The sequence below is a fragment of the Lupinus angustifolius genome, chromosome LG18, assembly GCF_001865875.1.
Source record: "Lupinus angustifolius cultivar Tanjil chromosome LG18, LupAngTanjil_v1.0, whole genome shotgun sequence".
In the NCBI taxonomy this organism is placed as follows: Eukaryota; Viridiplantae; Streptophyta; class Magnoliopsida; order Fabales; family Fabaceae; genus Lupinus; species Lupinus angustifolius.
This window is the reverse complement of record NC_032026.1, coordinates 2,149,719-2,163,953: the sequence shown is the minus strand read 5'-3', so window position 1 is coordinate 2,163,953 and position 14,235 is coordinate 2,149,719. Positions and strand designations below refer to the sequence as shown.

The following is a 14,235-nucleotide window of genomic DNA, read 5'->3' as shown; positions in this document are numbered from 1 at the left end:
TAGAGGGGGAAATAAAAGTTGTTAACTTGGAGAGTGAATATTTGTAGTTCACTAATTTACAACTCTTTTTTTTAATTACATTTTGAATATATTTTAACATGAAATATGGATTTTTATTTTGTGGGGTACAAAATGCTAGAGTTATGCTATTAAAATGGAATTTGGTTTGAGTTGATTAATTGAAAGCATTATTTTTTCTTCTTCTAACATAATTTAAAATAAAAGTGACCTTTTCCCTTAAATATATTAAAGTTGAAGAGAATAAAATAGATAGTGCAGTTTGGATAACATGATGGCCCATTCAAAAAGCAGAATGAGTAAAAAAAAGAATGAAAAAGGGCCCAACCGGGTTCGAACCGGTGACCTCTTGATCTGCAGTCAAATGCTCTACCACTGAGCTATGGACCCTTTGTTGATATGTTTTAGCACATATTATATTTAATATATAGCAGTTAACACTTGAAGCTACTTTTATGATGTAAATTAAATATTTTAAAATTAAATTTATTGCTAAGCTTACGATAAGATACACTTTTTAAAAACAATAATACTGTACCTCATTTTTCATTTTATTTTAAATAAAATATTCAGGAAATAGTAATTATTAAAAAGTAAAATTTATGAAGTAACCTTACAAATCAATGCTTATCATTGTAAATTGAAGAATAGATTTTTGTACATGAAAGGTAAGAGGGGAGATATGATGATGAAATTGATAAATTGGTGTTTCACTTTTCATAAATTAAATTAGTAGCTCAATATTCGAGACTCGCATGATAAGATGAGTATATTCATATATATAAATGATTAAAAGGAGGGGACGACATGTGACATTATATCTTAAACTTTGTGATATTTTCAAATATTTCTTTATGTTTTGTTTGGTTCAATTAAATTTCCATCATGTAATATATATTTGGTTTGGCTCCCCTAAAATTAAATTTCTAGGTTTGTCTAAGTTCGTTGTTGTTAATATGTACAGTCTCTTATCTTTACAAGAGACATTGTTTCCGAAGATGTGAACTCATAACCTCTAAGCCACAATTACATCGAGACAAAAATGAAAATTAATAGAAGTTTTTTGTTGTTATGAAATTAATAGAAGTTCAATAAATAATGCTTTGTTAAGAGGGGGCCATGTCTAACTCTCCAAGTATGCCACTATGTATCCTATTTGTCAAACATAATGAGATCATATCTTGCACAAACCACTAGAAATGTGTCATGTACAATATGAATAGAGTACTTGCTATGCCCACAGAGTCTGGTCTATCCTATTTCCACTCAATATATGGTTTGGTTCGAGCAGTTCCTGAATCTACGGTACTGCGAACTGATCTTAAATGGTTCCTTAAAAAAAGAACTAAACTAAACCACGTTTTTCGGTTCAATTCTATCCCGCCAGTTTCGCGGTTGAAACCAGAATAATATATGATATTCTGCGAAGAGCATACAGCATCAATGAAACTAATGCTGGATGCCTTCAGGAACTTCTGAGCCTATAGGCCCATATGCTAAATAATTCCTATAATTCTACAGAACTCAATGGGTTATGTGTAACAACATAAACTCTATGTACCAATTGTAGAAATAGCCTAAACTTCACAGAGGTAATTTGTATTTTTACCTTATGGATGAAAAACACCACAGAATAAGATCTGAAAATTCCATGCATGTATATAGTACAGAAATTACAGTAGTAGTAACATCATTGTTCAATGCATACCACCCATCATTTTTTTCATTTATTCTGTTTTTCATATACACAAGTAACTAATGTGTAACTAATATCATCAAGAATCAGATGAAGTTCAATTGACTGTACATTTAGAGGATTTACCAGAAACTGTCATCAAGGGATGATATGTCTGAATCTTCTTCCAACTCCATCATCACCTCGGGCTCCCCAGACCCAAATTCACCCGATTCAATGTCTGCCAGATTCTTCAAATCAACCACTGTAAGCTCGTCTAGATGCCTCACAACTAAGTTTGATATGTTTTAGCACATATTATATTTAATATATAGCAGTTAACACTTGAAGCTACTTTTATGATGTAAATTAAATATTTTAAAATTAAATTTATTGCTAAGCTTACGATAAGATACACTTTTTAAAAACAATAATACTGTACCTCATTTTTCATTTTATTTTAAATAAAATATTCAGGAAATAGTAATTATTAAAAAGTAAAATTTATGAAGTAACCTTACAAATCAATGCTTATCATTGTAAATTGAAGAATAGATTTTTGTACATGAAAGGTAAGAGGGGAGATATGATGATGAAATTGATAAATTGGTGTTTCACTTTTCATAAATTAAATTAGTAGCTCAATATTCGAGACTCGCATGATAAGATGAGTATATTCATATATATAAATGATTAAAAGGAGGGGACGACATGTGACATTATATCTTAAACTTTGTGATATTTTCAAATATTTCTTTATGTTTTGTTTGGTTCAATTAAATTTCCATCATGTAATATATATTTGGTTTGGCTCCCCTAAAATTAAATTTCTAGGTTTGTCTAAGTTCGTTGTTGTTAATATGTACAGTCTCTTATCTTTACAAGAGACATTGTTTCCGAAGATGTGAACTCATAACCTCTAAGCCACAATTACATCGAGACAAAAATGAAAATTAATAGAAGTTTTTTGTTGTTATGAAATTAATAGAAGTTCAATAAATAATGCTTTGTTAAGAGGGGGCCATGTCTAACTCTCCAAGTATGCCACTATGTATCCTATTTGTCAAACATAATGAGATCATATCTTGCACAAACCACTAGAAATGTGTCATGTACAATATGAATAGAGTACTTGCTATGCCCACAGAGTCTGGTCTATCCTATTTCCACTCAATATATGGTTTGGTTCGAGCAGTTCCTGAATCTACGGTACTGCGAACTGATCTTAAATGGTTCCTTAAAAAAAGAACTAAACTAAACCACGTTTTTCGGTTCAATTCTATCCCGCCAGTTTCGCGGTTGAAACCAGAATAATATATGATATTCTGCGAAGAGCATACAGCATCAATGAAACTAATGCTGGATGCCTTCAGGAACTTCTGAGCCTATAGGCCCATATGCTAAATAATTCCTATAATTCTACAGAACTCAATGGGTTATGTGTAACAACATAAACTCTATGTACCAATTGTAGAAATAGCCTAAACTTCACAGAGGTAATTTGTATTTTTACCTTATGGATGAAAAACACCACAGAATAAGATCTGAAAATTCCATGCATGTATATAGTACAGAAATTACAGTAGTAGTAACATCATTGTTCAATGCATACCACCCATCATTTTTTTCATTTATTCTGTTTTTCATATACACAAGTAACTAATGTGTAACTAATATCATCAAGAATCAGATGAAGTTCAATTGACTGTACATTTAGAGGATTTACCAGAAACTGTCATCAAGGGATGATATGTCTGAATCTTCTTCCAACTCCATCATCACCTCGGGCTCCCCAGACCCAAATTCACCCGATTCAATGTCTGCCAGATTCTTCAAATCAACCACTGTAAGCTCGTCTAGATGCCTCACAACTAAGTCTGCTGCCCCCAGCTCATAGACCGGATGCTTGCTAGCAACAGCCACACACTTCATTCGTGCATCATGCGCAGCCTCGACTGTTTGATTTGAGTTTCCAAACACAATACACCTCTCTGGTATGAAATTCAAAAGCTGAGCTGCATACACAAACATTTCCGGATCAGGCTTTCCCCTGTAAACATCCTCTGCTGCTACAATAACACTGAAATTGTCTCCAATACCGATTTCCCCTATAGCAGACTCGAGCGTTTTTCTAGGCCTGGTAGAAACCAATGCCATTGGTATCTTATAGTGCATCAAAACACTTACGAATTCTTTAGACCCGGGCCTGAGACTATATATCCCACCTTGAAAAGCTTGGTAAATTTCTTCCTTTCGATTAGCCAATCTTCTTAACTGCGCAGGGTCCCTGGACCAGCAAAGCACTTCCGAAATCGCCTGTTCGTTCTTCATTCCTTCTATCCTCTTAAGAAGGAAAGCAGGAGGAGATGATTTTCCTTCCTCCTGAGACAATGCCAACCAAGCTTGCTTCTCAAGATCCGGGTTATCTTCAATGAGAACCCCTTCCCACTCAAATATAGCACCCAACCATCCACACCCCATCCTTTCTTGCCGAAGCAAGGGGTTCCGAAGTGAAGGGTTATCTGCCCTATTTGCTGGAGGCCACAAATCAGGCCTTGGATCAAAACCACTATCAATCTTGTTATTATCTTTCTTTGGCAATTTGTCCTCCCTATATGAATATGCTTCTCTTGTAAGCTCAACCGCGAAAGCCTTAATCGTTGATGACACGAAACCATCTTGTTTCGGTTTAAGTAAAGGCAGAGAAACAATAATCCTTCTACCAAGTAACTCAGTTGATTGGAACCTAACACTGTTCAAAGATTTTCTCTTTCCAGAAACATCTCTTATCAAATTTCCACCACATACAGGAACACCAAGAAGTGAAGTTGCAGCAATTGATTCAACCATTTTTTCAACAATTACACCTTTACTCCTAATAAAAAATTACACCTTTACCCTTTATGGGTCAAAAATGACTTGGACCAATTTAACTCCACAAAAACCTATCTAATCAAATGATTCAATGATGCACCTTCAACCACGAATCAAAGAACAAAGAACAACCAAAACTAAATTCTTGAAGACAACATCATCATTTGAGCATAATTTTTTTACAGCAAGATTGCAACTTTATCTTCAAGAATCACCCTTCAAGAAATATCAAAACATACCCATTACTCAAAATCGCCAAATTAACAGAAAAATCAATAAAACAAAAGAAAAATGCATATAAAACAGTACAAAATGAAATAAAAAATAGGAAAAAACAAAAGAAAATTGAAAAGGAAAAGGTAAGAACGCTAACAAAGTAGGAGAAACTTGGAGGGCACGAGAGGAGAGAAAGATGAAATGAAATTGTGAATCTGTGTTGTTGATTTATTTGCTAATTTTGTGGAGAAGGTTTTTGATTTGTACACGTTTTGTGTTATTTAATATTGAAGGGGGAAAGTGTGGTTTATAGTAAATGATGAAAAAGGGATAGAGAAAAAACACTCACCTCAACGAAGAATGAAGGAGCACCATCCACGCGATCATTTCTATCTTCCTAACCTTCATTTCATTTCTTTTCGTTATTTTAGACTCAAATATCTTTTGATCATAATAATATAGTCATTATATCATTTATCATTTGTTTATTTATATTTTTTTAAATATAAAAATTGAAAGATGTATATTTCCCCAATGGAATTATAATTTAGATTTTAAAAAATAGAAATTGCATATATGTAATTATAAATATACCTCTATTTATCAATTAGATCAGAAATAATTGATGAATAATTGAGTTCTTTTAAACATGATATTAACAATTTATTTTTTATTATATAATTGTGTATCAAAATTTATTAATTTGAAATTCACTTTAATATTATAAACCTTAACTTAGTGTCCATGTACCATTTACATATTTATGTAAGTCGTAAGTGTAATTTGAAAGTGCTCTTATGAAAATTAGGTTTTATAGACAGATTCAACTGAAAAATGATCTATATACTTTATGATATAATAATTATGTTGATCATACAATCATATCAATCAAAATGATCATATTAATTAGTTTTTAGTAAAACATTATTGATTATATTAGTCAATTTTCATTCAAAATAAAAAAAAAAGTTATGAAAATAATGAAATTTTTACTAAAATGTTATTGTTGATGATCAAAACCTCAATCACTATATGTGTTCAACATGGCTGCCACCAAATTACACATTTTTTAACAAATAATATAAATAAAAGTATTTATTGCATTTTTTGTTAGTTTTTATTAGTACACAATTTAATTACTAAACTATTGATTAAATTATTATATTATCATACTAGTAAGCTGATCAGTTTAATAACTAATACAATATTAATAATATTACTTAAATCTTTATTTCTTTGGTATTTTGAGGCTATGAGTGGTGGTTGTTTTTTTGGGTGTTTGGACTTTAGCATGGTGGGGGAAATAGATTTAGTGAAGAAACATTGGGGAGAGAGTGTGAAAGTCAAAATGAAACAAAAAACTTTTGGATATATTGGTGAGATCCAAAATAAGAAAGTAATGAGGGTTGAAATATGTTTGTTAAGTACCACAAAACTTTAATATTAGTAGATAGGACCAATTAGATACATTAAATTCTATCATATTATTCTATTGTAAATTATATTTATTGTCATAGTATTCATCTATAAAATTTTTATTGTTGTGCTTATTGTTTTCATTTATATCACTCTTTATCTAGAAATTAGTGTAACCTTCATTGACATTCTATCTTTAATAAGCTTTTAACGATTATCTTCACACATGTCTAATTTATGTAAGGTACAATTCTACCAATTTCTATATAAAATGAGCTATTCTAATGCGTTCATTTATAATCATATCTTATGTGAGATGTCCATTCATCTATTGCAATATCCTCATGTATTAATACATGAAGTTCATTTTATTATTAATATTTTGTCATTCACCATTCACTCTAATATAACAATGCATGTCACATATTACACTTGATACACTCCAATTTATTTGTTTACTTCTTTGTTAATTTTCGTATCATGTTGTATGATATGATTAAAGATAGGCAAATCGAATGATTTGAGTTATGACATGATCTCCCATTTTTACTTTTACTGTAGAGTTTGTGCACCCCTTGCAAAACTTACATCTATATACTTCCTTTTATTCAACTTATATGAAAGATATATGCTTCTAAAGTTTATCTATACATTCGTACTTAAAAGTTAATGGTTTAATATAAAAAATAAATGATTGCAGTAATAATATAAAAAAATTCTTACTATATCATTGTATAAATCATTTTCTCATCATTTAAACAATGAAAATGTTATTCCTATCTCACTCAATATTTTATAGTCACTTTCCATTCTATTATATACCTTATATTTAATTTTTTTTTGTACTCTACCTTATATCTAATTATATTTACCATGACGTCAATTTAGTAGTATAAAGTCTTACTAGATTCTCATAAATATGGGTATAAATGTTCGGTTCAGTTCGATTTTTGGTGCATTTTAGTGACTGAACCAAACAAAAACACATGGTTCAGTTCTGCTCAATTAACCGTAAATTAAACTATAAGAACTGAACCGTTCTTGCATGGTTCTATTCCACGGTTTTTCCTATTATTTTTTATAAAAAACATTGCATCAATTGGAAGTTCGAAATATATTACAAGAGATATTGTTTGTTCATAAAACAAAAATTACTAATACTATTATTATCAAACATTATGAATCATATATAAATGGGCAAAAAATTGAAACTCATAATTATTTTTTAGTAACATACATAACAATTATGTAATTTATGGAGAGAAAATGTGAACTATCACATATAATACTACAATCCGCAATTAGTAAAAGATATATGTTAGTAACAAAAAAATATATAATTATATTTAGGCAAGTAACATACTATTATTTGTTAATGCCAATATAGTATTAGTTTAAAGTACTAATCAAAAGTAGGATCTCATCACATCATATCAATAATGCAACGAGATTGACAAGTTCTCCGGTTATAATATGTCACTTCAGAAAATATATCTTCCATTGAAAGAGTTAAGGTCTAGAGAAATGAATAATTATAAACTGTTAACTAAGTAATTTTGAAATTATGTTATATGGGCTTCTTTAATGTTTATTCAAATGTATCTCTTAAGTACAAAAAAAAAAATGTGTTTGGTCTAGTCATATAAGGTCATGTTCATATAAGGTCCTGTTAGATTTTATAATGATCAAATGATAATGATTCGATTACTGAGAAAGACATCTCCTGAAAAAGATTAATATCTTACACAAAAGGTGAGGAGATACCCTTAGTAGTACAGAAAAACATGTTTTAAGTAACCACACAAAAAATAATGTTTAATAAAACAAAAATTTCTGATTTTTAGAAGTGTTATATTTATTTTTATAAATATTTGCTTGTTTAGTGGCTAAAAACATCCTTAAATCCGAATATAGATTATGCAACTTTGTATTTGAGACTTTGATCCCTGTTAGGAAATCATTCTTCTATTTAAGGGTGAGCAGGGATCGGGTTGGGATGAATTAAGACTTATCCTTATCCGACCTTAAATGTTGGTCGAGTCATTTTCTTGAACTCGAACTTGGCGCTAGACCCGAAGCTAACTCGACACTAAATATTGACAATGTCAACCTTTAAACCCGAATCCGACCCTATAACCGATTAAATATAATGCATATTTTAAACTTTTTTCAATATTATTTATTATTATGAATATGTGTTTGACATATAAAATGATATATGTATATATATTATTAATTATCTATATATGATGCAAAAATAAGAGAATCAATAATAATTTCAACCAAAAATATGTCATAACTTTGTACACATTTAATAGAGACACACACAAGCATGATGAGTGAGTGACCATGGGACGGACCGAAACAGAGTTATGTTTGGTCCCTACCCGTCCCTAAATATTGGTTGAGTCTAATTTTTGAACCTGAATCTGGCCCTAGACCCGATGAAGTCCGACCATATTCGGATCCAATCATGATTGAGTCATAGTGGACGAGCGGATAGAGTCAGATTATGCTCACCGATACTTCTATTTATACTACTATATAAAGCAAAAAGTCTTTACATATTTAAAACCAAGTGTTTTCCAAATTTACCTAAAAAATACATCATATACTCGTTTATATCATTGCTAAATAAAAAGAAGAATGGATATATCAATAACTCCACAAGTTTAATTTTTATCTTCTCAATTTGTCCATAATTCATAGGGTGGGCGGGGTTAAGACTTTTCTCTTACTTGAACTTAAATGTTAATTGTGTATTTGTCGAAGACAAACTCTCTATATTAAATATAATACATACTCAAAGATAAAATATTCTCCATATTACTTATTATTATGAATATATAATTTAACATATGAAAAATTATATATGTAGGCACTTTATTAATCATTTACATATATGTAAATATGATGAAATTTTTCCAGAGAATCAAGGACACTTTAGACTAAAGAGATATCATTATACCGTACGCAATTGAATAAACACATACAAATATGACGAATGAGTGACCATGAGATGAGTCATGATTATCTCTTACCTAGTCCTAAATATTGATCGGTCTAATTGTTGAACCAGAGTTTGAACCTAGACCCGATGAAACCTGACCATTTTCAGACCCGATGAAACCTGATCATTTTCAGACCTGATCATATTTTCTTATTTTTTTCATATCTTATTACCTTTTCCTCGTATCTTCTTATATTTTCCTTCTATTTTTTGTTGTTAATTATTTTAGGATATCATAATTTTATTTCAGTCACTTCCTTGTTTTGATGGACTTTGTTGCTCTTTGTCCATTTATTTGTTCCTTTGATAACACTAAATAATATGAATGAGATAGTGAATTTTAAAATAGTGGGATCATGCTCAAGCCTAATAATTCATATACTATTGAATGTACTAATTACATCTTGACATATTTATATCATAAATACAAATAATTTTATTTTTAAGGATTGGGGTTACACTTAGATATGGGAAAATGGGTCATCCAAACCGTTTTGTATTTGCTCGCAAATGCCTATAAATACTTAAGCTTGTGTGAGCATGTTTGCAATGCCTTAACGTACAAAAATCTATGTCTTGCCTATTTAAAATGGGCTAACGGGCTTACGAGCGACCTGAAGGCATTGTTGAATAGTAAAAAAAAATAAAAAGAAACTGAACAAGGTAGTTAAAGGAGAAAAAATAAACAATTTTTTGATATTTTATATGAAGTTAAACAAAGCGTATCATATTATAATTTTTTTAGGCATTAAAAATTACATTACATCATAATTAATTTGGAATTTTCTTATTTTTACTTTAATTATGCATTTGGACTACCCGCATTGCTCAATAGAAATGTCTACGGACTTGACAGACAAATGGGCTAGGGAAAACGAGCAAATAGATGAAATTTGTATGCATTGCCAACATAAAAATGCAGATTATGCATGTGTGTCCATGGATATTGTCCAATTTGCCATCTATAGATACACTATCAATGTTGAAACTGACTTTCAAATTGTAACTACACAAATCATGGTTAGAATTCATGCTTTGCAATTGCAATCTTTTTTCCTGTGCCTTGACATAAATATAATTTTATTTAATAAAAAGGTTAAACTAAGTAATTCGAAAAATTGATAAATTGAAGGTAATTTTTTTAAAAGAGATGTTGCCACAGAAAGATTAGTCCGACTACTTGTTAAAAAGGTTGACAAGTGATTATGAAAATAAGGTTAACTTAGTCGATTCCTTTTTCTTAAAACTTCCCATTTTGAAACATCACATGTTCAAACTTCACGAAAATTCAAAACTTGAGTCATAAGCAAATTTAAAAACTAAATAGTATATGATATTTCTCTGATTAGTTTTCCAAAATGAGCCACATCACTTAACCATCTCACTTACCATAACCTGATGCGTGAGAGTTAAGTGTTGGAAATAAAAGTCAGGTGTTTGAGGCATTAACCTCTCCAATAGTACAGACCATAATCAAAATACGACTAAATCAAAGACATCTTAAATTAAATCAGTGTTACCGAAAGTAAAATGGGTCCATAATACCGTCATCCGACAAGAACAACTGGAAAACTATGCTACCCAAGAATCTAAAGACTCGGGCTCGTCAGGGGAGGGGTCCTCCTCCATCTCGGTTTCAGAATCAATAACGATCACTGGGGGATAAGGCATTGGCTCCTCCCTTGCTCGATGCTCCTCGACAAGTGGGGTGACAACATGCTCCAGAACTAGAACCACGACATCAATAGAGTACCACATTGCGTTAGAGATCGCCATATCCTCCTCATCCTCATCCTCCAAGTCATCGAACTCCTCGATCGTCCTACCGCTCCTCCGAGCTCTAGCCTCCCGCCTAGCCCAAAACTCAGCGATCATGCGGTCTACCTCCACAACAACGGGGTCTGGCCCGCGACAAATGCCCTTCTTCACTACTCGAGTGAAGATATAGTGAGGGCCCATCCACCTTGGAACCGGATGAACAGACATATCATCATTTGAGACAGGTACAACCCTAGGAGAGTCGTTAGGAACGACTAACCTAGGTGAGACATGCGAAGCAGTGCTCACGGTCTGGGAAACGACGAGGGGGTTTGGTTTGTCCCCGGGGAAGGTCACTGAGATCTCAAAGTCTCTAGTGTAGCTGAAATCATCGACTTCACTACTAACTGGTCGGAAGTGAGTTGTACACGACCAAGTTTAGAACCAACGACCACCTTTGCGTACCCATGACCCCTCGGGGGTCATACCGAACAGAAATCTGGTCCTCTCTACAGGCATCTAAAACCCCCCACGCCAAAACAACACAACATAGAGAAAAAAATGAGTAAAACATCTAATGAATGCACTTCATTGACAACATAAGATTTCATAGAATATGGCATTAAGACGACATACAACAATAATAATAGAAGCAAGCATTTGAACAAATATAACATGTGAATGTTGTGAAGAAGATTTGGCTCCTGACCATGACATGATTTTGATGAAGACACCAACATCACATAAAATAAGAAAAATAAGAATACTTATGAAGACAATAAAGACAAAGCTTCAAGAATTTAGAATCTAAGTCTTTTGGTACTTCTATCCTTATATTCTAAACTATACACTTAGTAGTAATACTCAAAAGTATTTTAAAAGAAAATTGATAAACACAAGTATAAATGAAAACAATTTTCAAAATACTGTGTAACAGGTTACTAGATCTAAGTAACAGGTTACTATGACTAAGTAACATGTTACCAGAACTAAGTAACAGGTTACATGAGTGAGAAACGAGTTATCCAACAAAAATTGATCAGGGTAATCGATTACACCATGTGGGTAACCGATTACACAACACGGTAAATAATTACCCAGTTGGACAGAGCAGTTGGGTAATCTATTACATCTTTTGAGTAATCGATTAGTGCGTGTGAAAATCAATTTCTCAGTTGGATAGACTAGTTGGGTAATCGATTAATGAGAGTTGTTACACTAGTTTTTAGATTCAAACTACACAACTTTCAACCCAAACTAAATGATTTCATTCCAAACAATTCCTACCTTTCCATAGAGATATTCTGGTTGATTGTAAAGTCTATATAAAGGCATTGAAACTCATTTTACATACACACACAATGAAAGAAAAACACACTTACACAATCTATAATTTTCTAAAATACTTGTTCTACACTAGTGCAACTTGCTCATAACTTTCAGAACTTATTTTCTAAAGTTGTCATAAGTGTTATTGCTAGTTATTCAAAACCTCCTGAGCATTAGTACTAAAGTATACAAAGAGTTATTGGATTGCAAGAGTTTATAACTTCAAAATCTTGTAAAGGCAATCCATTGACATAATTAAATATTTTCTTCAATCAAAGTATTGAATTACTTTCTTTCATAAGGGTGTGATAAGAAAGGGATATAGTCACTTGGAAAAAGTGTTTTCCAAAGAGTGATATAGGTATTAGAGAGTGAGTAAGGTACAAGGAAATCTCAGGGTCATAAATTGTAATTGCTACTCCTAATATCTAGTGAAGAAATCTCTTGTGTTGCAAGAGTACTAGACGTAGCCTTCGGTGGACAAGAAGGTGAACTAGTATAAAATCTCTATGTATTCTCTTCTCCTTTATCTCTTTACATTTACTTGATTATTTTTATGCATAACTTTTCCGCTGCTATTAACTCTTGAATTTGTAGAAAAATCTATCATATTTTAAATAACTAATTCACATCTCTCTTAGTTGTCATCTCAGTTTTAGAAATGTTCATGATGTATGATGATTGTAACTTGAGATAGGGAGATAATTTCCTTCAAGTACAATAAATAAGTGTTATGCATAATCGCCATTGAAACTCCATATCAAGTCCAACCTCTCTACCTCGGAAACAACCCAAGGTACAAAACATCCTACCAATTTGCAATCCAGATATATTCAGACATCATGCACCAAAGTGCTGCACAAAGTACGGTACCAATGTCCCTACGGACGAGGTCATATCTTACGCTTTCGGGGGGTGTCAGAGTCCACTTATTTTCGAATGTATAGTTATCCTAGTCTAACAGATTACAATCTTCTGGACTCTCATTGGACTACTCCACCTAAGTATTACATAAAGGCTTCTTGATGAATCACCATTATTGTCGCCCATATCCAAATCTCGGGACATCTCTGTCACCGTCTGCTTCCTCTTACAATCCTAAGCTTCGGTCCATGCATATGCTCAATGTCATTCACACTTCATATTAAACTTGAACATTTATTTTTAATTCCTTTGATCGACCCATCCTAAGTCATCTCATTCTTAGTGATCTATGATAGGGAAAATCACAAGTGCACAATTATGTCGTTAAGTAATAAAATATCGATCCCATGAGAATTGCAAAACTCATTTAATTATAACAATTAATTTATACTTAACTCAAATAAGGAATAAAATTGAATTTAGAATAATTGCCAATAATAATTATGAAAATAATCAAAAGGGATTGAAATATAATTTAGGAAGAGTTCTCATGTTAAGGGTTACCGTCTTTACACTTGCAAATCCTTGTTTTGCTCATTTTCATGAACTTTAAGCTGTGAGGGTGAATTGCTCTTTGATATGTGTCATCTTCTCTCGAGCTCCGGCACGTATACTCAATTGAAGTCGCACCTACTCTCGTGGTACGATTATCAATCAAATCCTTTACTTGGATCTTTCTATCCAATCGCTTCGTAGCAACCCAAGGTGAATTCCAGAAACCCCCAGAATCTTAATACTACTCTTGTGAATTAGGATTCTAGTTTGAATAACTGAATGGCCGGATAGTTTGGCTCACCTATTGGTCCTTCCCCAATGTATCTAAGAGGTGTAATTTGTTGGTCAGACAATTCACACGAATAAAACTCAGTTTAATGATTAAAATTACAACACTCAATGAAATAGAAGTAAGAACAAGTATTTATTGAATGTAAAAGGGCATAGCCCCAATCCTAAAAACAATGGAAATTACTCACTCATGATGTAGAAGAGAATCCCAAATTCTAAATTAGAGAAT

At 32.0% G+C, this 14,235-nt stretch overlaps 1 protein-coding gene and 1 non-coding gene across 3 annotated transcripts; both read right to left on the bottom strand.

The window, feature by feature from the left end:
• Window positions 337-408, bottom strand: TRNAC-GCA. Its single transcript has one exon. It is a non-coding gene; the product is annotated as a tRNA-Cys (tRNA).
• LOC109332989 (sugar phosphatase YfbT) lies at window positions 1,653-5,072 on the bottom strand. Of its 2 annotated transcripts, XM_019568194.1 has the most exons (3): window positions 4,941-5,072; window positions 3,558-4,783; window positions 1,653-1,978 (listed from the first exon to the last, which is right to left on the bottom strand). In XM_019568194.1, exons 2-3 carry the CDS (start codon window positions 4,541-4,543, stop codon window positions 1,837-1,839), a joined length of 1,128 nt encoding a protein of 375 aa, XP_019423739.1. In that variant the 5' UTR covers window positions 4,544-4,783; window positions 4,941-5,072; the 3' UTR covers window positions 1,653-1,836. The 2 variants fall into 2 exon arrangements, with proteins under 2 accessions (XP_019423739.1, XP_019423738.1); XM_019568193.1 differs by lacking the exon at window positions 1,653-1,978 and having other exon boundaries at window positions 3,232-4,783.